Here is a 23,856-nt window from a genome sequence, read left to right as displayed (position 1 = left end):
GTTGGAGGTGTATGAAAATGAGAAAGCCCCCCCACCCATTCTCTGCTGTGGGTGGCTGACAATTAGGAGAGACTTGTCAAGTGTAATTGCATAACCAACTCACATCAGGCTTTTTCAATATCCCTATCTTGCCAAACCCTAACTCCCTTCCTCTGATGTCCTATGATGCTTCAGGGTGAAGGCTTGTGTTGCTGAGGCAAAATACAAAAGCTACCAAGAATATCCATTTAGATGATCAGGGCTTTGTTTCACAGATGCTTCATTTAGTGCTCACTTGACTTCCTGAGCATTGATGTGACAGAGAAAGCCTTAACAAGCCCATAATTTATATTTCTCTATTAGTGTTTCTATAGCATGCTCCAGCAAAGAGAGACCTTTTTCATAGCCCTCAGAGAGTTGGAGAGAAAGAAGATAAACTTTAGAGAAAGGCAGATCTGAGTTAAAACCATGGCTACTTCATGTACTGATAAACTGTGTGACCTTGGCATTCTGTTTAACCTCAGTTTCCTCATCTGTAAAATTAGGGATGATGCTCCTATTTTAGGGGGGTGTTGAAAAGATTAAATGAGTTTATGTAAATAATGTGCTGACTGAAGAGACTGTTACAGAGAACCAAATGAGGTTGTTTTATGATCATCTTCGTCATCACCATCATCATTGTCTGTTCTTTAGTGCCAGAATATACTTTTCCAAGGACTTTGTTCTCTCATCTTCTCTTGTTCACTTTATATATTCATTCACTTGATAATTTATGAACCACCTACGATGTTCCAGCACAACAAGGGGCACAAAGATGTCTGAGCCGTGGACATGTCTGCGAAGGGCTTGCAGACCATCTGGAGGAGTAAGACACTTGCTCATCCTCCAGCATCCAGCCCCACCCTCTCTCCATCCACACTCTCCACTACGACTAGCAGGGCCTTTCTGAAATGCAAATTTGGTCATGCCCCTTAACTGCTGAAAACTCAATTTCCCTGGAAGACCCAGGTTTCTTCACATTGACAAACTATTTCTGTAGGGGCCAGACAGTAAATATGTTTGGCCTTGTAGATAATAGGGTCTCTGTTATCAATACTCAAATATACGGTTGTAGCATGAAAGCAGCCATAGACCATATTTAAATGAATAGATGTGGGTGGATGCAGCCCAAGGACCGTAGTTTTCAGATCCCTGCTAGATCATACCTGACACATCCTTGCCTGCCTCTTGAATGGAGTCATTCCCTTCTTCCCACCGTGCAAATGCCTGCTTTAATCATACCAATTGCACAGTCCAAATGTGCCTCACTTGCTTCTTCTCCCTCTTACCTGGATAACTCTGTCATGCTTTCCTGGTTTCTGATTGGTTATCCATTCCTCCAGATTGCTATTCCTCATGTCCCCTTCACTCATCTGCAAAAATGTACCATATTTTCCTCTAACATGCTCTAATTAATGCCACCACAGTAAAACACTGTCACAGTGCCTGTTCATTCACTTGCTTGTATCTCCAAATAGACAGAAAGTTCCCTGGAGGTAAAGGGTGGGGGACAACAATTATTTAGTCACCGAGTATTTAGGGAGCACCATCTTTATGCCAAGCACTATACACAGTTGCAGAGATTCAGCAAGAAAAAAGACAAGTATATTACCTTTCTTTAGGAAAGTGGTCAAACAAAACATAAACAGCTGAATAAATAATGCTAAACAAATACAGATATTAAAACTTCTGTTCATGTAAAAAAAAAGCACAGGAAATAATGGGGTCAGGATGGGGGTGGGTTGGGGAGATCTCCTCTAAACAGTGTAGTCAAAGAAGACTTCCTATTTTTGAAAAGGTCAGTTTATTTAGAGAGAGATGGAGAGATGGAAGTGTGTGGTAAGTTAGAAGCCAAGAGACATGAGAGAAGGCTCATCAGGAGCTACCATTCCCTTTATTGATGTAGTCTTAGAGCCTATTGCAGTGCCTGAAATGTAATAGGTGGTCAGTCAGTGTTTGATAACTGCCTCAGTTGCATTTCCCAAACGTGGATTCTGAGATGAAAATTTTGGCTCAAAAGATTTATTTGAAAGGCAATGCCAGGAATCGCAATGATAAAGAGGAAATGAGACAGGGAAAGGAGGAAAGCCAGTCAATGGTATGTTAATGAACAGATGTTGCTTTGGGCAACTAGGGCTCAATCTCAATGGGCATCCTCTGAGAAACTGTGTTGAACTTCCTGACAATTTTCCCACAGAAGTACAAGGACACTGAGGTTTTATCTACCAATTTTCATCCCACGCTAGTTGGAAGCCACCTGGGGATTAACTCCCGAGGACTTCCCCAATGCCACAATCACAGGCTGAGAGCATTCTTGCTGCCTGACAAAGCTCTCAGCAGAGAGACTCAAATATTCAAGGAGAAAGCATTTGGTGTGTACAAGGACTGTCCCTCTAAAGCTGCAGGTGGCCTCCAGGGTGGGCTAAGGGGATATAGGCAGGACATCAATAACTGCTACAATAAGTGAATTAAAGACTGAGGGAGTAAATGAAGAAAAGAATGAATAACTGTACCTGGTAGAACCTCTTTGATCAATGAAATAAGCCCAAGGTGAGTGAAACGAAATAAGAGAAAATATGAAAAAAAGAGGAGTGACCCAATGGTTCTTGCCCCGCGGGAGAGTCAGGGAAAGTCACTTGGTGGCAGTGGTATGTTGGAGCACAGCTGATTGTGCAGCTCTCTTTGCAATCAAGATTCAGAGGTATTATATCGGTAGCTTGGAGTTGGTCATGGTGGGCGTATCTACACCATGGAAATTGGCAAGTGCTATAAATGAAAGCTTCATCCTCTGGAGATCTGATTGTCAGCACACACAGACGGGTGGTAATGAGTACCAGTACCTGGTCCCATCTCTCAATGTTTCCTACCAGTCTCCTTATTCTTACTTCTTCCAAGGCATCTTTCATGCCTAAGGTTGTGTATTAGGCTTTGGAAGATGCCCCCTTTCTGACTTCACTGCAGACCACAGAGAGCCCGTAATCAACTTGATTTCCTATTCTACTCCCAACTGTTGCTTTCAACTGTGCCTTGCAAATTAACCAGAAAGATGAATAGCAGCTTTCATTGATATTTCTTGTGTGGTTCAATTAGTTCCAAGGAGGGAGCTGCTTGCCCTCTGCAGGGGCAAGCCTTTGGTCTCACTAACTGCAAATAGATATTCCTGCTATGGGTGATTTTGGTTTATGGATGGTTATTAAGCCAGAAAATGCAAAGCAATTCTTCTGTTCTATTTCACCTGAATGTATTTCTAATGAGGCTGCATACGAAGAAAATCTGTGCTGGCTAATTTTATCCATTTAGAGAGTAATTTTTTGTTGTTAGTAACAGAGCCGTAGACAGTAGTGAAACGAGAGTTTATTGCAGGAGATTTATTTTGGTCTCCTGAACTCAAAGGGAGTGAATGATTGGGCCAGAGGTTATGATATTGATTATCGTGGAATGTGCTAGAGGTGAAGTATTTGCTTTTTTTTTTTTTAAGGAGAATTGGGACTTTTAGGAAAGATGGGAACACAGAGGTTTTATAATGTCACTTGATTGAGCGAATGGACTTTTGCCCCTGTTTTGTGCCCTCAATGCCTAGAAAGGTGAGTGAGTATACTTCATTACCAAAAAGAAGGCACAGAATTGGCTGAGGACAAATACACGGAGCCCAGAGTTTAAAGAAAATAATACACACGTGCATATGCACCCATACAAACACCATGTCTTCACATCTCTCAGCAAGTTGTTTGTAGTCATTGGAGAGCTGCCCTCAGATGGAGATATCTCTCCCTAGTCCCTCTCACCTGCTTTTCTACCTCCCACACGTAGGCCCCTCAGGCTCTTCTCTCTCCTTAGCCTTCCTGGACCCACACCCACTTCTCACTGCAGCCTGGCTGTGGAACACAAAGTTTTCCCATCTCTTCCATCTCCCAGAAAGGAGTAGTGTCTGTCTTAGGAATAAGCAGAGCAAAACATCTACAAGACACACAAACTTCTCTCTTGCTAACATTAACAGCCTCTCAGAATAACAGCTGTCAAGGTAAGAAAGTTACACTCTCTTTATAACATTATCCAAGATTCTCCTTCTGAAATATTCTACCCCATCAAGAATGAAAAGAGGAGGGAGGGACAGAGAGAGGGAAGGAAGGAAGGAGGAAAAGGAAGGAAGGAAGGAAGGAAGGAAGGAAGGGTAAGAAAGAACGAGAAGACAAAGCACCCATTCTGCATGTTAGTGAGCTCGCAGGTTATGTGTTTGCCAGACATGAAAAACATGCAGAGCCTCAGGCCACTAAAACACATGGCGTGTTTCTAGGCAAAGAAGGCCAGGCCATTTGACATGTCTTCTATCCACATAGCCAAAAATTGTTCTTCCTGTTATTCTAGAGCTAATTAGAAAAATATTGACTAAGGGAGTCTAGAGCCCAGGATTCTACTTCTAATTCTGCTCTAGCTGAGTTGGGGTTAAGTGAATTTTAATCTCTCGTTCTCAGTTTCTTCAATAGTGCAGTATTAGTAGTAGTAGAAGAAGTAGGGGGAGAAAGAGGAACAAGCAGAGGAGGAGGAGGAGGAGGAGACGGTTTAATGTTTATTGAAGGCTATGAGCCTGATGCTTTACATGTGTTCTCTCAGCTAATGTACGTGAGAGCGTGTGAGGTAAATACTATTACTCTCAACCTCTTTCACCAGCGAACTGCAACCGTGACTTTCCACTAGCTCTCTGAACTTTTCAAGCTTTTTCTCTCTCAGGGCTTTCACTTGAGCTGTTCCCTCTGCCCAGAGTACTCCTCTCTACCCCCACCCTTTTCGTGCATGGCTTCCTCTCATTTATCCCCAAGGTCTTAGCTTAAATGAGGCATTCTCAGGTATAACTCCCTGTCTAAAAGAGCTCCCCCTAAAAACATAACACAATTATAATTACTTCATTCGTGTGTTCTTTTTCATTCTGTCTCCCCCAGCATTAAGCTCCATAGTGGGCAAGGATCTTCTTTATCTTTTCTCCGACTTTTTTATGTTTCTGTTCCCCACCAGCTGGCACCTAGTCAGTATACCATTAAACATCTGCTGAAAAAACCAGTGAATTTGTCCTGATTTGGTAGATGTAGGAACTGAGGTTTGGAGACCTTAAATAACTTGCTCAGTGTCAGACAGCTAGGAACTGGACTCAAGCTCAAGTCTACGTGACTCCAGAACTGCTCCACGTTACCACCTAGGGTGGGGTGGCTGGGCAAATTTCTGGGAAGGGCAAGGTGGGAGGATTTCCATAGGTTCCTCCCACTCAGCATTTCTCTAGAACACCAAGAGAATTTTGACCACCACCCCCACCACCCCCACAAAGAGCTTCCAGTCCTCTCTCCCCTCTCTGTCTTGATGTATTCTAATTACAGGACCAGGCCCTCGGCTGATAGACTCTGAAGGAATTGATTTCACTCTCCCAAATATGAACTCAACCATCCCTATAATACATTATTCACTCAGCAGGATCTGATTCTTTCTGTGCTATACAGAATTATCTGTTTAATCCTCACCTCATGATATTACTGAATTTGATATTGGTCACACAGTATGAGTTCCCTTTAATCAGTGAGGACTGTGGGGAAAAAAAGAAAGTTAACCAGAAAGCCCATAGGCATGATGTTTAATTCCTGTACAATGTCTTAGGTTTTCAGAGCTCAATCAACATTAAAAGCAAAAATAGAGGTGTGTATAGTTTCAAACATCTGATGCCTTCCTTCTGTGAATCTAACATTTTCAACTAGTTAAATATGTAATTATCATTCCATCTTAAGTTCATTACATGGTAGCATTAATAATATCTTACTGTATAGAAAACACTTTAAGATAAGATGAAAAGCCAAGGGTAGTTTTTTGTAGCCATTAAGTGCTGAAATTATCAAATTTTATGACTCTAAGTCACTACACTCTGAAGTTTCAAGGAATTTTTTTAAATGCCACTGTTTGAAGGCTATTCTGCCACATATTTAATATAGGAATATTAAGGTTCACACGCACACACACACACACACACACACACACACACACACTCCATTATTATCAAGAAGAAATATAATCACATGTGTTAAGTGCTGGGCACAACACCTGGCCCTTAGTAGGCACTGAACAGTGACGACGATAGTCAATTCTTCTTAACCTTTTTGTGTAGAAGTGCTGATATACACTTAGGACTCTTGCCCAGAGAAGTGCACGTGTATAAATACCACACAAATTTCTTCATGAATTGACACAGGGCAGCACAGAAATACATAGGCCATCTCATTTAATTCTCTGTTTGATTCAGAATGATACAGAGGTTATCTTTGCTTTACAGGTGAGGAAGCTTGGAGAGGGAAAAACTCTCTCCATGGCCATACCACAGGGCTTTGAGCTCCATTTCTCCATTCCATCTTCTGGAAGAAGTCTTATCAAAGTCTCTATCATGATATGGCACAAAGGGCTGATACATACAGTATTTTTTGACTGATCTAGATTTAAGTACTGAACAATTAAAATAACTTTCTCTTTACTTCTATCAATACTAAGAGCTGACAGAAATAGCATTTGGTCATGGGAATTGAGCAATCCATGCCTCAGGGATAAAGATCAGTTTCCTTTTAGCCCCGGTGTTCTGTGTGCATCATCCCCAGTTCATGGAGTGGGTTGGAGTAGCCTCTGAATGCCTCCTCAAGTCCCATCAGTAAGGCAAACTAGGAAGAGAAGCAAACAAAGCAAAAAAGATCAGTTTCTCTGGAGTGCTTGGATATTGGTTCACTGGGGCTGATGGTCATATAGACTTAGCTAGGAAGAAGTAAGTCGAAATTTCCTATTTTATGACCCAGAACATCTTACTAAGGAGCTCATCCACATCTATTTACAGTAATAACATTTGTTAACATTTATTCGGTGCTTATTCTGTGCCAAGATCTGTTCCAAATCCTTTACACACATTAATGCATATAAATAGATTTTGCTCTTACTGTATCTACTATATTTTTTGATCAAGTTTATTTTAATTTTTAAAATACTGATTTAAAAACTAATAACTTAAAACTGCCATACACACACACACACACACACACACACATACACACAAAAATGGTCCACAAAATAGTGCTTTCCCTGTGAAGGTTTTATTGTTAACCAGTCTTTTCCAATTAAAGTTAAATAGCCAATTGGGACAAACAGTATGAGGCTCTTTTTCCACCACTGATTAAATGAGGTGGCAGGTGTTGTGGATAATAATATTCATTTCATCTTCTGAAATTTCTGAACAGACTTGGTGACGTTGCTAGCTCCAGCAGCCTTCTTGTCCACAGCAACTGTCTGCTTCATATTATGAATAGCAAAATGACCCAAAGGACTTATCAATGCTGTTTTACTGATGAGGAAACCAAGCCACGGGAAGAAATTAAGCAACCTTTCCAAGGTCACGTTCCAGAGCCCATGCACTTAATTCTTACACAATAACTCCTCCTCCTATGCAAAAATGAGTTAGTATTCCTAATAGGGACCCCAGGCTTCTTCCGGAAGCTAAATTCCAAAATTAAAATAAAATAAATGGGAGTATTACAGCTTAGGGTAGTGTTAAGTGTACTTGATTGACTTTCTTTGGAAATGAGCAGGAAATTCTTTTGAATTTAGCCACACTAAGTGGACAAATTTGGCATTTCCTGACTTGCCATTTTAGGCCATCTCTACTCTCCCAAATGTATCTTCTTTGCAGCCTTCTTTGAGTTTTTTGCTTCCAATTTTTAGGAGCTAATTCCCACAGATCCATGCTGTACACCAGGATAAACCATGACATTAATTGGTAACCAGATGAACCATTTAATAATTGACTTTGAAAGAGCGACTAACACAAAAATATAACCACCGAAGGTGGTTTGAGGTTGTCATATACTAAGATCGTGTGCTCTGAAGTAGCACTTTTTAGACACTCACCTACTTGTCCTCAACTCTTTAGCTCTAAAATTCTCTGATCATTACTTTTTAATAATCTATTTATTTCAAAAGACAAACATGTTTATTGCAGAAAACATACAGATAAAAAGAAAGCAAGGAGACATTCCAAATTCTTCTCACCTGGAGACTTCCATCATTAATCCCATGGTGCATGTAGATTTTCAGATCCTTTGATGTGAGATTACATCTCTACCTCCTGGGGCATGACAGCTTTTTACACACTCAAACACAGATATTTTGTCCTTGTTTTTAATTTCTGTCCAACCCCAATTTTTCCAGCTTGCCAGACTGTTTTTTCAGAAACCACCTTCCCATTCTCCACCATCACCTTGGCCTGAGGCAAATATAATGCCATACTTCAAAAGAACCATAAACGCTCTCAGTTCAGACCCTAAGCTTCTATTGATATATCTCATTCTATCAACATCATTCTAATAGCTGCTTTCACTTTTGTTTTTTTGTTCTTCACAGCTTTTTGCAATCTTTGCATTTGCAACATGCGGTGGCTATTCTGGAGGCCTGAGGCTGAGTGTGGACTGTGTCAACAAGACGGACAGTAACCTCAGCATCGACATAGCGTTTGCCTACCCATTCAGGTAAGGAATGGTGATAAGAGAGGGCACTATCTTCCTTCTATGGTCTCTAAAAATTAATGCAGACTCCCAGGGACTTCTGGGTAAACAGAAAGAATTCTGCCTCCGCCCACAAAATACCCAAACAAGTAAAACACCCACCTGCCACCCCACCTGGGAGGATTTGTGAGTTGTACCTTAACACCAGAAAAATACTACAAATGGCCCAATATTGGTGGTTATCACTATGGAGACGTGTTATACAATTCCTTATTCTCCATACATATTTCCAATCTTAAGATCTCTCAAATTCTAGAATTCTAGATTCTAATTTCATGTTGACTGTACAATCTTGGCTGATAAGGTATTTAATAATATTAGTACCTAAGATTGTTTCTATGTGCCAGACACTGTACTTGCTGTTTACTTGTTTAATCTCATTTAGTCAGCACAGTGGCCCTTTGAGAGAAGTACTATTACCATTGCCATTTACAAGTGAAGAAACTGAGAAACAGATAGGTTTGCTCACATATCTTTGGCCAGTAATTGGCAGAGTCAGGGCCAGGCCCACCTGGGTTGAGCTCGTATGTCTGTTGCTATACTTAGGTTGCTTGAGATAGTTCTTTTAATCTCTTTATAAATTAGTCTGAAAGATAATATGTTATCTTTCTCTTTGGTCTGTCTGTAAAATACCTACCAGGGCTTGTCTCAAATTGGATATTTTGTGATTATAATCCATATCTAAAGTGGATTAATTAAACTCAATTTTGAAATAATTTATTTCTGTAAATTTCTCAAATTCTTGGCACCAAATATATAATTGATGTGATTTTTGAAAACAACTTTCAGCACTATGTTTGGCATCTTTTTAGTATACTCTCTTGTTTACTTCAATGTAACAAACATGTATTAAGTAATCACCTTGTTTCAGGCACAGTGCTGGCTCTGGAATTACAGAGAAAAGTAGAAATTAACCTCTAAAAACTTGCCTTAAACAGGCAAGTGCACTGTTTTCCAAAATTTTTCCCTTGGAGCCCTGAATATTTAATGTTTCTAAAAAGGAAGGAAGAAAAAGAGAAAGGGAGGGAGGGAGGGAAATTTTTAAATTATATGATCAAATAAGTTTAAGTAAGATTTTGCCTTTCTAATGCACATTTTGAATCACCAAGAGAAGCATAATGTTTCATAAACATGTTTGGCCAGAGAAACCTTGTCTCACTGAGCATCTCAGAGGATTTATGTATCATGGAACACATCCTTAGTATACTGATCTAGAGAACTTTTCCTAGTCCAAATCAAGAGTGCCTCAGTTCATAGATGATGAATCACGAAGAAGTGGTATTGATACTAAACAGTTTGCACTAGATTTTTAAGAGTAGAACTGATAAAAGTTGCAAACACTTCTGCTCAAATAGATACTCCCCTAACTAATAAGAGAATCCAAAGCTCAGATTAATTAATTAAGCAAATTAAAATATATTAAGCAAATATTAAGCATAGAATCTTGGTAATTTGATAAGAGCTTCCTATGCTGCTGGAAATGGGTATAAGGGTGATTGACACATTTAGAAGTTCTGGATGAACTTTTTGGCTTCAGAATAGTCCAACCAATGTGTGCTCACTGAACAATGTGTAGAATTTAGGATAGGAGATAAGAATTGCTAATAGCTGGGATCTAGGATAGAAGAAAAGAAATGACAATGGCTGAGCAGCAGGGGTGGGATGCTTAGTAACATTAGTTATGAGATTGTGAGTTCTGCATTGCCTTCTATAATAATTTCCCACCAGCAAATGTGGCAGGAGCAGATGACTTGAAGGTTAATCCCTGAACAGTAACAGTTCACTAAACATTGCACAGGCCTCTCTGTCTCTCAAACTGGAAGAGAGTTATCAAGAGACCTGTCAAGACAGGAAACCAGTGCCTGGGTTGGTGTGAGATGGAGAGCAGGGTGATATTTAATTTCATGCCGTCCTTGGCTAAGTGTACAATTTTAAAAGACCCTTCAATCGAGCATGTTTCCAGCACTGGACTTCTTCATTTTCTTCCTAAGACATATTAGTGGACCAATTAAAGGCAATTTAAGAAATTGTATAAAAATGTTTCTTGCCATCTACAAGTATAGTGGCCCACTCATTTGAAAGAATTTTACTTGAAGAGTGAAACAAAGATGATCAACCATTGTTTTTTCAGTAGCAGAACTTTTCTTTCAAACATTACCTTGCTCAGAAGCTCTGTATAGAAAACAGTTATGAGTCACTGATAAAGTTGAAGCAGGGGAAGAAAGGGGTTTGAAGCATCCAACTGGCCTTCCTCAGCTCTCACGCTGCCACACATATTGGCTGTCCTCCCCACCTCCCAGCTCTACAGTCCTTATAGTCTCCTCAGAACCATGTCTCCTGGAAGCAATTTAAATACCACTGTTCCAAAAGAAAGCAAAAAAGCTTCTGCCACTTTGCTTACCACATCTGAACAGCATTTACTATCTACTATCCAGGAACCTACTCACCCCACAGAATGTCTTGTACTTCTGCCCCTTTAATGACCATCTAGGGGAGGAACATACCATTCCAAAGAAGCTCAGTTTTACTAGAGTTACAATTGCAATTATACACTTGGATACTTTAAAATGTTTTGCCATTATCTTCTTGGGTAAAGTTTCAATAATAAGCAACCACGTCTAGAATTGATACAGATTATTTTGAAGTCATTTGTTTCAAAGAAGTTGGGTTAGTAAGATGCTAGTAATGTAAAACATTAAAAAGTTATTTCCTTCCAAAACTTCACAAGCCAATGCCAATGATTTGATCATAATATTAGACATAAAATAAAAGCAGTCAGCAGCTTCTAACTATTCAGTTTATTGCAAACACAAGGAAGATGATAGACTCTAATGCCAAGTTGTTTAAACAAAAACAAGTACTCTAGTCACCCCCTTATCTCCAAGGGATACGTTCCAAGACCCCAAGTGGATGCCCGAAACTGCAGATAGTACATACACTATTCATATATACTAGGATATACCAGAGCCTATAAGGTACAATAAAAGATTAACAACAAGAGTTAGTAATAAAATGGGACAATTATAACAATATACTGGAATAAAAGTTATATGAATGGTACTGTGCTGACCCTCACAACACTTCTTCTTGTAGTGTTGTGAGGTGATAAAATGCCTACATGATGAGATAAAGCGAGGCAAATGAGACATTATTAAATAAAATAAGAATTATTTGAACACAAGCTCTGCAATACCATGACAGTCAATCTAATAACCCAGTCAGCTACTAAGTGACAAAGGGGCAGGGAGCATCTACAGCTTGGAGACATTGGACAAAGAGATGATTCACATCCCTAGCAGGACAGAGAGCAATGGCATAAGATTTCATTATGTTGCTCAGAACAGCAAGCAATTTAAAATGTATGAATTATTTATTTATGGAATTTTCCATTTAATATTTTCAGACCTCAGTTGACCTCGGGTAACTGAAACGTGGAAGGCAAAACTGCAGATAAGGGGGGACTACTATAGTCTGTAAGTGACAGATGAAAGGAAGCTACTTAACTTTCTTATCAGATGATCAGATGTGAGATAATTTCAATTCAGAAAATGCTAGATTTTACAAAATATTCATGTGATACTTCTGATAAATATGTCCAAGTGTGTAATTCCTTTACAAAAATACATACCACATGTATGCATTTTTGACTCATAGCAGAAGGAATTTACCTTCAGCAATATATCATCTTACTATGGGACTGAAACATTTGTCACCTGACCTTTCTTTTGATTTGTGGTTAAAATGAACAAGTAATATTTAGTTGTTTTCTTATCTTCTATAGTGTACTAATTTGGTAAAAAAATTTTGATAATTGGGAGGGAAGTCTGGGTTTAAATATTTTTAGCACTTCCTTTATACACAGAAGTGTGAAAAAGAGTTTCTTATTTTAAGGAATTTAATATATTTAGAGAAAGCCTACTCGAAGGATGCAAACTAACAGTTTGTATTAATGCATGATGCATGAAAGATAGAGGAGGTTAGAAGAGAGAGTTTAGGGACTATGGGAACAAAATTTTTCATGGCAAAGGTTAGTTTTGAAGGGTGAGAGTTATGAATGAATGAATGAACAGATATGTAAATACTTATTGCAAGCCTGTTATGTGCCAAATACTTTCCCATATTTTACATTATGTAGTCACTACACCAACTCTGAAGGAGTTTACTAATTATTCTGATTGGAAAGTCTGAGTTGAGAGAAATTTGTTAACATCACATAGAAACTCAAGTCCAAACTTATGGATTTCATATATTCTACTAATTTAAATAGAACAGAAGAAAGTCATGTTTACTCTATTTGCAGCATGGTAAATAGAATAAAACATTATAATGGAGAAAACTGATAACATTGGAAAGGTAGTTTTTGGCAAGATTTTAGAAGACCTTGAGATTTTGAGTGATTGACTAGAGAGAAGGAGTTAAAGATTATAAAAAGAATAATAGGAAAGCCATTTTTGAAATGGAGAGTATAAGTTTGGATTTCATCATGCAGAGTTTGAGGTGTTTTCTATCTGGAGTTTTATGCTAAATCCCATCTAAGAAGAGAGAGGTGAAACTGAATGGAGTTCTAAGAGTTGTGTTCATGCAATGAAAACTAAGTCATAGAGGAAGAGCAGTTGCCAAGAGAGAGGAAAGAACCGGAGGGAGCACGGTGCTGAGTTGTGGTGCTGAGTTGAGGCCCACACTTACGGTGCTGAGTTGAGGCCCACACTTAAAAGAAATACAGAAGGAGAGAAGTGACTGAGGATGGCCAAGAAGAGCCAAATGAAGAAGAGACAGGACAACCAGGAAAGTGTAGGCTTTACAGAAGGTAAGAGAACTTCAAGCCTGTCACCACTCAGCATGAGTGGTGCCACTCAGTACTTCAAAGAAATAAAGGAGAGAAAACTGAGAAAAGGCCAGTGAAAATAATTAATGGTAGTTATTAAGGACTTTTGTGAGACTTTTCAGTAGAAAAAAAAAGCATGCCAGGCTGTTGAAAGGGAAGTAGAATCAGCGTGTTTTCCCTCAGACAAGAAAAATGCAAAATTCTAAGGACTTTAACTATCTTACCTTAAGCCTGCATGAGATGATGTCTGTGAAGAAAGAGACCAAGTTTGTTAATGACCTTCTTATAAACAAAGTGTTCACGTCTTGCTTCTTGAAAGTAATCAACTCGTTTAATGACATGATGATAAACTCACCACGTTGGCTAGACAATGATAAAAGTTTCTAGGGTGTAAAATTCTTACATCATTTGAGAACTGACTATAGAGAATCACAGAAGATAGATAATGAAAAATGTATTATTATGTCATTTCCATGGCTTGAGACTTCATTAGGATAAAAAATACTAAGTTTTCTGTCAATTTCAAGCATTCTTGTAGCTATGGGATTAGAAATCACTGCTTTAGATGATTAGTGGATTGCCTTTCATTGATTTATCCTAAAGAAATAACTCAAGATATAGAGAAGTGTGTACAAAGGTATTTATTGTTGAATTATTTTAAATCTTGAAAAATTAGAAACAATTTACATGTCCAAAAATAGGGAATCCGTTAAATAAATTGTGTTTTATCTATAAAATACAATGCTAGGCAGCCATTAAAAGTCATTTTATCAAATAACATTTAAAGATATGTAAAATGCTCCCAGCATAGCATTAGTTAATAAAGCAAAATATAAGATCATATGTATATAATTATTCTAATTTTGTTGTTTACCAGCTGAGGCAGATACTACTGTTGCTTCCCATACCTCCTAGTCCCTCATCATTTATGCCTACACTGTTTACTGCAAACGCCTGTGACTGTCACAGGACTTTCTCTAGCCACTGGAACTTGCTTGGTCATTATGCATGACAGGCCAAAAATACTGGGAACTTAATGTCTCTTGGAGCAGCCCTTGTCCAATGACAAATGTGAGTTGGAGGGTAAATATTCCAACTTCTCCACTCCTCAGGGGGTACAATTCTAGGTCATGTTTCATACTATTTCCCAGAAGTACCCGGAAGAATAAATTTTCTCTCAGTGGAAACCTGGTCATTAACACACCTTTTATTACTTTATTTTCCTTTCCCACATCAATTTTTCCACTGGTCTATTGATATTCCCAGAGATGAATCTTCCAAAAACAAGTTGCACTCAAATTTCGATCTCAGGGTCTGCTTCTGGGAAATTCAACTGAAGACCCTACCATTGTTTGAATTACCATCATTAAAAAAAATAGATTGATAAATGGGTGGGTGAGTGAAGGGTAGAAGGATAGATAGATAGATAATAGATTGAGATAAAGATAGATGAGATGATGATAGATAGAGATAAAGATAGATAGATGATGATGATGATATAGATAGATAGATAGATAGATAGATAGATAGATAGATAGATAGATAGATAGACAGACAGACAGACAGATGATAGGTAGGTGCTAGGTGATAGAGAGAGAGAGAGATCACTATTTTCTCTCGCTCTAAATCACATTATATAATGTTGTTCATATGAAACCAGTTTGGTTAGAAATCAACAGCTTCAGTTTAGAATATCTCCCCTTGTGGTCTCACATGCGAAGCCACAATTTTTTTTCTCTATTCATGGTATTAGCATGTATGGTAGGTCTTTTCCAATTAACAATAATACTAGCATGTTTTTTAATCTCAGTTTCAGATTTTCTGAAAATAGACGATTGCTCAGATTTTGAAAATATTCCATGAGGCCTCCAAAATGGATTTTATGTAAGATATAGTCTATATTTTAAGTCAGTCCATCCGAAATACATTCTCTAAATTTGATGATTAACTATATAGACCCAAATAACAAAACTAACTCATATTTATAGAGATTATGTCATGATCATTGCATCTAAATGTTAATTTATTTCCAAGTGGTGAGAGTATGAGTGAATCAAATATTCTTTTTACACTTGTTCACTTTTCCCAGCTTGTCTAAATGAGCTTTTAAGATTTTTTATACTCTTAAAAACTGTTACTCAGGCAACATAGTATACTTTGAACTCTAGAGACATACTGTCTGGGTTTAAATCTCCACTGTGCTATTTACTAGCTGTGTGATGTTGAGAAAATTACTCACCACTTCTGTTTCTTATCTATAAAACAGAGACAATGTTACCTATTTCATAGCAGTGTTATATGAAATGACTCGTTTTCTCAAAATACTTAAACAGAGGCCTGGCATTCAATAAGTTCTATTTTAGTATCTTATTTTTACTTTCAGAATAAAAAAAAAAAGTAATTAAAATTAGAGAGTTAAAAAAAGATACTTATTCTAGTTAAATAGCAAAATTACTCTTAAGACAACGAAATCACCCCTTTATTATGTAATATTTTACTCAGAAATGGGAGCTTCCCCAACCCTCTCTCTCTCTCTAATATGCAACATTAAAAGGTAAAAGTGTGTATATACTTTACTGTCTCACATTTATATTAACTTACCTTTAACTCCTGTCTTTAATGCTTACTCAGGGCCCTTGTATATTTATCACTCTTGTATACTTATCACTCTTGTATATTTTTCCTCGTTAAATTAATGGAAGAATGAAAACCTCCCAAAGTGACAGGACAGAGAATGCTCAGTGGCACTAGCATGATCCCTCTGGGTTTTTCTGGCATGAATGGGATGGGAGAATAAAACTGAGTCTGATTCCTGTTATCCTTGAAACAAAATTTGAAAGGAGGTCTTTGTATTGAGGGAAAGACGAGCTGGGCCTGCTCTACTGGATGCTGCTGCATGAACTTCTGTTCTTTATGATTCCAGTCACTTGCTCTGACTCCCCCCTCCTGTTTGGAACGTGGGCACAGGTGGAGGTTGATGCCAGGAAAGCTGTGGAGTTTGGGCCATTATCTAAACAGCTGGCTCTGTCGGGGGGAAAGCATTTTTTCCCTAAGATCAACATCCTAGAACAATGATGATAACCATTTTTTTTCTTTATTTTACTGTAATGGCCAATTTGGGGAAAATAAAAATGTTAAGGGCTGAAATTTTTTATGTCTTGTGTTCAGGAAATGCTCCATATGCAATTACATTTAGGCATTCGTTTATTGTTTCTCATTATCAAAGGATTTCACTCTTTTTTGGCCAAATTTTCAATAACTTTATAAGTACAGTATCTCATTTTAATGTCATGCCTTAAAATAAATTTTATGTGTGATGAGACCTGGTGATTCTCTGGGGCAGAGAACTAGGGAGACTTAAAGGTGGTAGCCCAAAGGCTAATGGTGGATATCTAGCCAAACCTCTTGCTTCAAAGCCAAGCTCTGCCATCTAGCAGATGAGCAAATTATAACCTCCCTTGTTTTAATTTTCCTTATTATAAGAAGAGAATGACAGTGCTTTCCTCAAAGAATGGTTGTGACCATTCAATTAGGTCATATAAGTTAATTGTGTAGCACAGAGTCTGGCATACGTCAAGTGTTGATTGAATTGTATTATCTTCATTGTTGATATTATGAATAGAATCTAGTGCAAGGAACTGGCACCAGAGTACAGCTATAGACCAAGGACAAGGACAGCCCTATTTGGAGGTTCCTGCAGCCAAGAGAAGAACTATCGTCTATAGGGAATGTCTACAGAGATCACAGAAAGTGTGGCAAAATGGCTGCTGGCATGGAATGGGTTAAAAGAAAAATTTAATGAATAGCAAATTAATCTATTTCAACCCCACTCCATTGTTCCCCAACTAACCAATGCAACTTCTAATTTCTAACACTTTTGTTTCAATACTTCCCCCAAAGAAGATCGGCGTTGGAGAATTAGATAGAAAGATGTCTTAGTTTGTGTTCTACCAGAAGCATACCCTGAGACAAACGTTTGTAATTTTCTTGGTAGGTGATCCCTGGAAGCACCAGTAAGCCATGAGAAAGTGAGACAGGGAAGGGAAGAATGCCAATAAAGAGTGGGTTCATGGGTAAAGTACTACCGTGGACAACTGGGGCAACTGAGACTTCTAGGAACTGTGGATAACTTGCTTCAGAGTAATTTTACTAGGCAGCTAATAAAGCTGGGGTAATTATCTACCAACTCCTGTCCGCCGTTGGTCAGGAGCTGCTTCTGTAAGTGTTAACATTCAGACCAAGCATGTGCTTGCATCCTAAGAAAGCCTTTGGGCAGAGATCTTGGATGCTTACATTAGAAAGCTATCACTGTATGCAAAAATGGTGAGTACCAGAGAAATATGGACGATCAACTGATGGCCTCAATACAGTGGGGAGACCCTTTAATCATCTTAGATCTGTGAATGACTCCATATTGTATCGTTTATTCATTCTCTCAATAAGTATTTATTGAGCATCCACAGTGTATAAGGCCCTGAACTATATTAGCACTTGGTATATATTGGTTGGTAAAGTGGACACGGCCCCTTCCCTTGTAACATTTATTATCATATAGGGAAGGAAGACAGCAAAGAATTAGGTAAAGAATACACACACACACACACACACACAGCGTAGTAGTAATTTCTAAGAAGAGGGTGAACATTATTCATAAATGTAAAATAAGTGTTGTGGGGGTGGTGAGGGTTAAAGGACACCCAGTTATAAAAAATGCTTCAGAAGGGCCTTCCTGAGGAGATGGCATTTAAGCCAGTCAAAAGAAAGAGAAAGAATGTTCTCAGCAAAGGGAATGACACGGGAAATGCTGAGAGGACATTAAGAAGATAAAGGGAATAGCGGGAGAAGCCATCTGTTTTAGTTTAGCTGGTTGGGGAAAATCTCCCTAATGAAGTGACATTGCAGTACAGACCCGCAAGAAATAAGAGAGAGGGAGAGAGAGTGTGTGGGTGCCTCAAAGACATTCGAGTGGTACATTCCAGGGGGAGGAAAGAGCAAGTGCGGAGGCCCGGTGTCTGAGTTTGTGGGTAAAACCATGTCTTTCGTTGCCTTTATCATCAGTCAAGATCCAGTCAGAAAACGAGAGCTCATACCAGGTAGTTCAAATTTTAAGTTAATATAGAGAGAACTAGATAGACAGAGCTTGGATGATTAGAAAGGTGACCAAAAGGCAATCCAGAAATTAGCAAGTATGGGAAGCCACCACCACCCCTAAGGCTAGAGCAGGGGTTGGCAAGTAAGAACCTGGATCCAAATTCAGCCAGCCCACTGCCTGCTTTTATAAGGCTCACAAGCTACGAATCTTTAAATGATTATATTTAAGTGCTATAAAAGTACCTACGGTATTTACTATCAGGCCCTTTAAAAAAATAAGTTTATTCACCCCCTGGGTAAGAGGCATAAAGGGAGGGGGTAGTCTTGTTAGAGCACAAAATGAGATCTGTGTTGCAGAAGCTGGAACAATAAAAGAAGCGTCCAGTAGGAGCAGAAAACAAGGAAGATATATAGCCACTGCCGAGAATGTTGCCCAAAGCAGCAACAGAAAGAGGGGGAGAAATACCCTGGCTTCTCACTTGCTCCTGCCTTTCAGTCTCCCACTAGAGCCTCCCATTGGGCAAACCTAACTGGAAGCCAGTTGTCAAGGCAATCAGGCCCGCGAGATGCAATGCAGAGTAAGAGAGAAGCAGGGCATGGAACTGAGAAAAACGAGCAATGACCAGCAGAGTTCCCTCTGAATCTCAGTTTTCTCTAAGAGAATTAGACCTCTAATTCTATGAAAATGGAATATGTAGATTTTCTTTTCAGGGAAACAGTTGTACTTGACCTTGGCCAGAAACCCCGGTAGTACCTCAGCCACTGCTACTTGAGAGAAACAATAGAAGGAAATGTAAAAATTCAATGGGATTACTTTATACAAATCTTTTTGTTTCAACTTCATAGGGTTTGCTCTGATATTTGTTCTATTTTGGTAAAATCTGAACAGGCTTTTAAAGACCAGGATCGGGGCACTTATTGAAATGATTATAGGTTATGTAATCAAGGCTGCTGTTTCTGTTGAGCTTCCATAGGGAGGTGACAAGCAGCAGAGATTAAATCAGTGTACGACGAGTGAGCCTTTTATGTAGTTCTCAGTCACACTGTGTGTAATTTTACAGAGCAGGCATCAGGGAGTGTGGTGGGCAGAACCTCATTATCTGAGAGAAACTCACACCCTAGGAGGATGTAAACATTGCTTTTTTCAGTTATAAAAATGTGTTCTTCCTTACATCTATTTTCTTTCCTAGAATAGGAGGGAGAGAAGGAGAGAGGGAGAGAGAGAAGGAGAGAAAGGGAGAGAAGAGAAAGATTGAGTTGCCTAAAAGGACAAAGGGATTCAGCTGCAGTAACAGCTCAGGAATGTCAGAAGTAAACATCCTATTCATATCTATATGAAACTGTCTAGGTGCCTGCTCCATGGTCCCATTAAACTCCATCCCTGTTTCCTTCTCTTCAGGAAACAGAGAAATGTTGGAACATTCTTTGTGTCCCCTGGAGCTATCAAGCAGGTAGCCAGAAGTCCCACAATATTCTGTAGGAGGTCAAGCTGGTGTCAAATGAATGGTAGAGACCTGTGTTTCCTCTACTCCACCCCAACCCACCCCAGAGACAATGGTATTTTGTCAGCCATGAGATGAATGTAATTCTCTAGAAGCCACAAAAAGGTCATACAAAAAGGAGGCAAGCATTCAGTCAGATGCTCCCAATCCAAACTGAAAAGTAAAAGCCTCAGAGCCTGGGAATTCCAGAAGTGACACTGTAAGGCAAGGGAGTTCCAGGATCCAGCTGCAGGAAGCAGAGGCCTGCCCATGCATCAGGACTTTAGACTCATTCTCAGTGTGCCCCTACCTGCATTTGTGTCATGTAGAAAGCTTGTTAAAAATGGGCATTCCAAGACCCTGCCCAAGAGCCAGCCACCCAGTTAGCATTACTGTCCTGGGGCCCAGGATTGGAATTTACTAAAGTTTCCAAAAGATTCTTAGACACACGAAAATTAGAGAACTGCTGGCCTAAGCAGAAATAGGTAGAACTTCAATTTGCAATTGTCTGATATTTTATGTTTTAACACCGATGGATTTTTTTAATATGTTTGGAATCGCACTTTGGTTTAAGCAAACACTTGCCTTGTTTATTATACTTAACATGATAAAATAGAAAAAGAAAAATACTCCAATAAGCAAATGGATGTTTTCTTTTATTCCCAAATTTTCTGTTGGGGAATATATTACTCTTAGAATGGAAAACAGAAAAACAACAAAAAAGCTATTGGTAACTTAAATTTGATAGTAATGGGAAAACTGAAGCAATTTCACTACCCTCGCCCACAGTGTGCTTTTCAGTGTGTCCCCCCAAAAGACGAAAATGTTAGTCACTTTTCCCGACAGGCCAAGTGGAAATGAGGGTAGAAATTGGAAAGTAGGACGAATATGGTAACTCTTATTTTGTGTGTATGTTTGTGTGTGTAATGACTGACAATTATCAGTATGGTCACTATCCCCTTGATTGTCACAAAAACTTTATAACAGAGGCAAAGCCAGAGTATTTTTATTCCCCTTTTTACAGATCAGCGTGCAGAGACTTAAACTTTATTCAAGGGCACACAGCTGGTAAGTGCCAAACCTGAAAACCTACCCAAATCTTCTAATTTTCATGGATGTTGCTTACCACTACCCCAAACTGTCTTCTGAGGATGATGATAATGAAGATGATAATGAAGGTGATGATGATGATCAACATCATTATCATCAAAATAAAAGCCACTGTTTACTGATAATTTTACCATATAAGAGGAATTGTGCAAAGCATATGACACATATTATATCAAAACATCTCTATGAGACACCTCTAAGAGACAGCTCCTCTGAATTTGACAAGTGAGAAAACTAAGGCTCACTGAGGTTTAATGACTTTCCCAAGGTCACTCATCTGACAAGTGGCAAGGCTGGACTTCGAATATCTGGGGTTGGCTAAGCATAAAGACAATGCTCTTCAGCATAGCACTGCAAAGAGCAGCCGTGATGTGTTTGGGTTGACAAACTCCCACAATTGCAGACTCCTTTCATCACTCCTAGATTTATAGCCTCCTCCCTACAGACAGGCAAGCTGAGCAGGCAAGAAGGATTTAGGGAATGGTTCTCAGGGACATTATGTTCTTTGGGACTTAGAATTACTGGCATTGATTTTCCAGTTGATTTCCCAAGTCCAAGAATAAACTGTGAGGAAAAACAATTCCAGGCTGGAGCTGTAATGATAACCCTTTTTTCCTTTTTGCAGCTAGCTAGAATTTGAAATAAATGAGCTGTTGCCGATATAGTTTGTAGAACTCTTTACTTTTCATTTTGAAAAATCCTGTGCCAAAGTAGCAGCTGTCACTTGGAGGCTGAGTGTTAAGGAATCACATAAATGACAGGGTTTCCTAAGAATAAAAGTTATTCTTAAGAGTTTAGAGCTATGGCAGATTCTCATTTTCCAGGCAAAGGGGTGGATTGCATTGCAGAGGGAAGCAGGAGCTGAGGAGTTGAGAGGTTCCAGATACTAATCAGAGGACTTGAACATCTTCGATTACAATGAAGGATCTTTAGTGAGGATGCTCCGTAAGTCTAGCACTGAGATATCGGAAATAAGTGTAAGGTGTAGAGAAACACTTTTCCTAATTGCCAAGTTGGGACTTCTGAGGCGTACTCTGGTTAGCTCTGGGACTCTTTAGAAACTCACTGAGAATTATGCTTAAAATCTCTACGTTCATGTTTTATTTTAGCATACCCACCAAGGGTTACATTTTCCATCATTTCTTCTACCACCATATATTTCATCATCTAAAGCAGTTACATTTTCTGTCATTTTTAATCACACTTTGAAATATCTTTTTATTAGAAAAGTGAACAGTTTTTTGTTCTAACACACAATGCAATATATATATGACTTACTGTTGAATTGTACACTTGAAACTTTTTGGATTTTGTTAATCAATGTCACCATAATAAAAAAAATTTTATATACTTTTTTAAAAAAGGGGAAAAAAAGATTAAAATCCCATTATACAGAAATGAATGAAGTAAAATATCAGAATCCCCCTTATTGTAATTTCACAGAGATAATCACTGTCAAAAGTTTTGATGTATATCATTTCGGACTTTTTCTTTGCATGTACTCATTATTTAAACATACAGATTCTGGTGTAAATACTATTTTGCAAATTAATTCTTAATTTTTACAAAATTGTAAGTATTTTTCCATGCCAGTCTTAATGGATCTATCACATTTTTTTAACCTCATAGATATATCATAATTTCTTAAACCAATCACTTATTGATGGACATTTAGGTTGTTTCAGTTTTCACTATTACAAACAATGCTATAATTATGATAGTTTTATAAGTTTATTTGTAAGATAAGTTCCTGGAGCAAAAGGTACATAAGCCTTAAATTTTTATAGATTTTTACCAAATTCCTCTCTAAGAAGCAATTTATAGGCCCATCAAGAGGATATGAATGTGCTTAGTTCCCCACATTCTTCCCAATATAGAATAATATAAATGCACTTATTCAATTATTATTAGTGAGGATAAACATGTTATTATATAATGATTAGACATTTATATTCCTGGCAACAAATTTGAAAAACAGAAAAACATGCTCATCTTTCTTGGTATCTGATCCCTGGCATATGCACCTTATCATTTTCTCCCACCCTAGTTGCATTATTAAGTCAGCATTATTCAATGGACTCCTCCTACTGGATTTACTAATTGATGCAACAAATATTCATTATGGTGCCAGGCACTGCCTGGCAATGACAGAAATTTAAAAATGAGAAGAGAGTAGTTTCTCTTTTCACAGAGCATAGTTTTTTTTTAAAGGATACTCAACATTGATGAAATTGAGACACAGAGTTTACATGGCTAATCCAGGACCCACAGCAAGTCCTCAATTATGTAGTTTATATTAGTGTCCCTGAAATCCTTACCCAATAGGATCATCAAAGTCACAGTGCAGATAATTAGAATGAGCACCTATTAATCTTCACTAATGAAAAGGTGACATAACAAATTGCCTAAATTAACAAATTAAATATTTATAAAGTGTAATAAAATATTTAAGAATTTGGATATGAAATTAATTTATTGTAATTTAGTTCTCATCTTAACAAGCCCTCATTAAATGTTGACATTAAAAACAGTCTGCCCAGTTGCAAACAGAACTCGTTTGCCAAACCCTGTTCCCTCACAGATACAAAATATAATGAAAGAGTTTGTCTTTGGGTGAATTTCTAAGAATTTATCCGTATTAATCTTTATATTTAGTGTTTTCCTTGCCAAAATGAAAAGGGATGGCTTTCTCCTATCTTTTCGCAAGTCTCCACAAATGATTGTTAAGAGTAAATGCTACAGATAATGCACCATTAAATAT

At 38.3% G+C, this 23,856-nt stretch overlaps 1 protein-coding gene across 1 annotated transcript in view; it reads left to right on the top strand.

Annotated features, from left to right (window-relative positions):
- Window positions 1–23,856, top strand: part of SYNPR (synaptoporin) — a 282,074-nt gene that overhangs the window by 164,951 nt on the left and 93,267 nt on the right. Inside the window, exon 3 of the mRNA XM_006917496.2 lies at window positions 8,428–8,552. Within this exon, the coding sequence (XP_006917558.1) occupies window positions 8,428–8,552 (125 nt within the window). The remainder of the gene's footprint in view (window positions 1–8,427; window positions 8,553–23,856) is intronic.

Source organism: Pteropus alecto, unplaced genomic scaffold, assembly GCF_000325575.1.
Source record: "Pteropus alecto unplaced genomic scaffold, ASM32557v1 scaffold75, whole genome shotgun sequence".
Classification (NCBI taxonomy): Eukaryota; Metazoa; Chordata; class Mammalia; order Chiroptera; family Pteropodidae; genus Pteropus; species Pteropus alecto.
The sequence above is the reverse complement of the archived record's forward strand: the minus strand, read 5'-3'. Positions and strand labels throughout refer to the sequence as shown.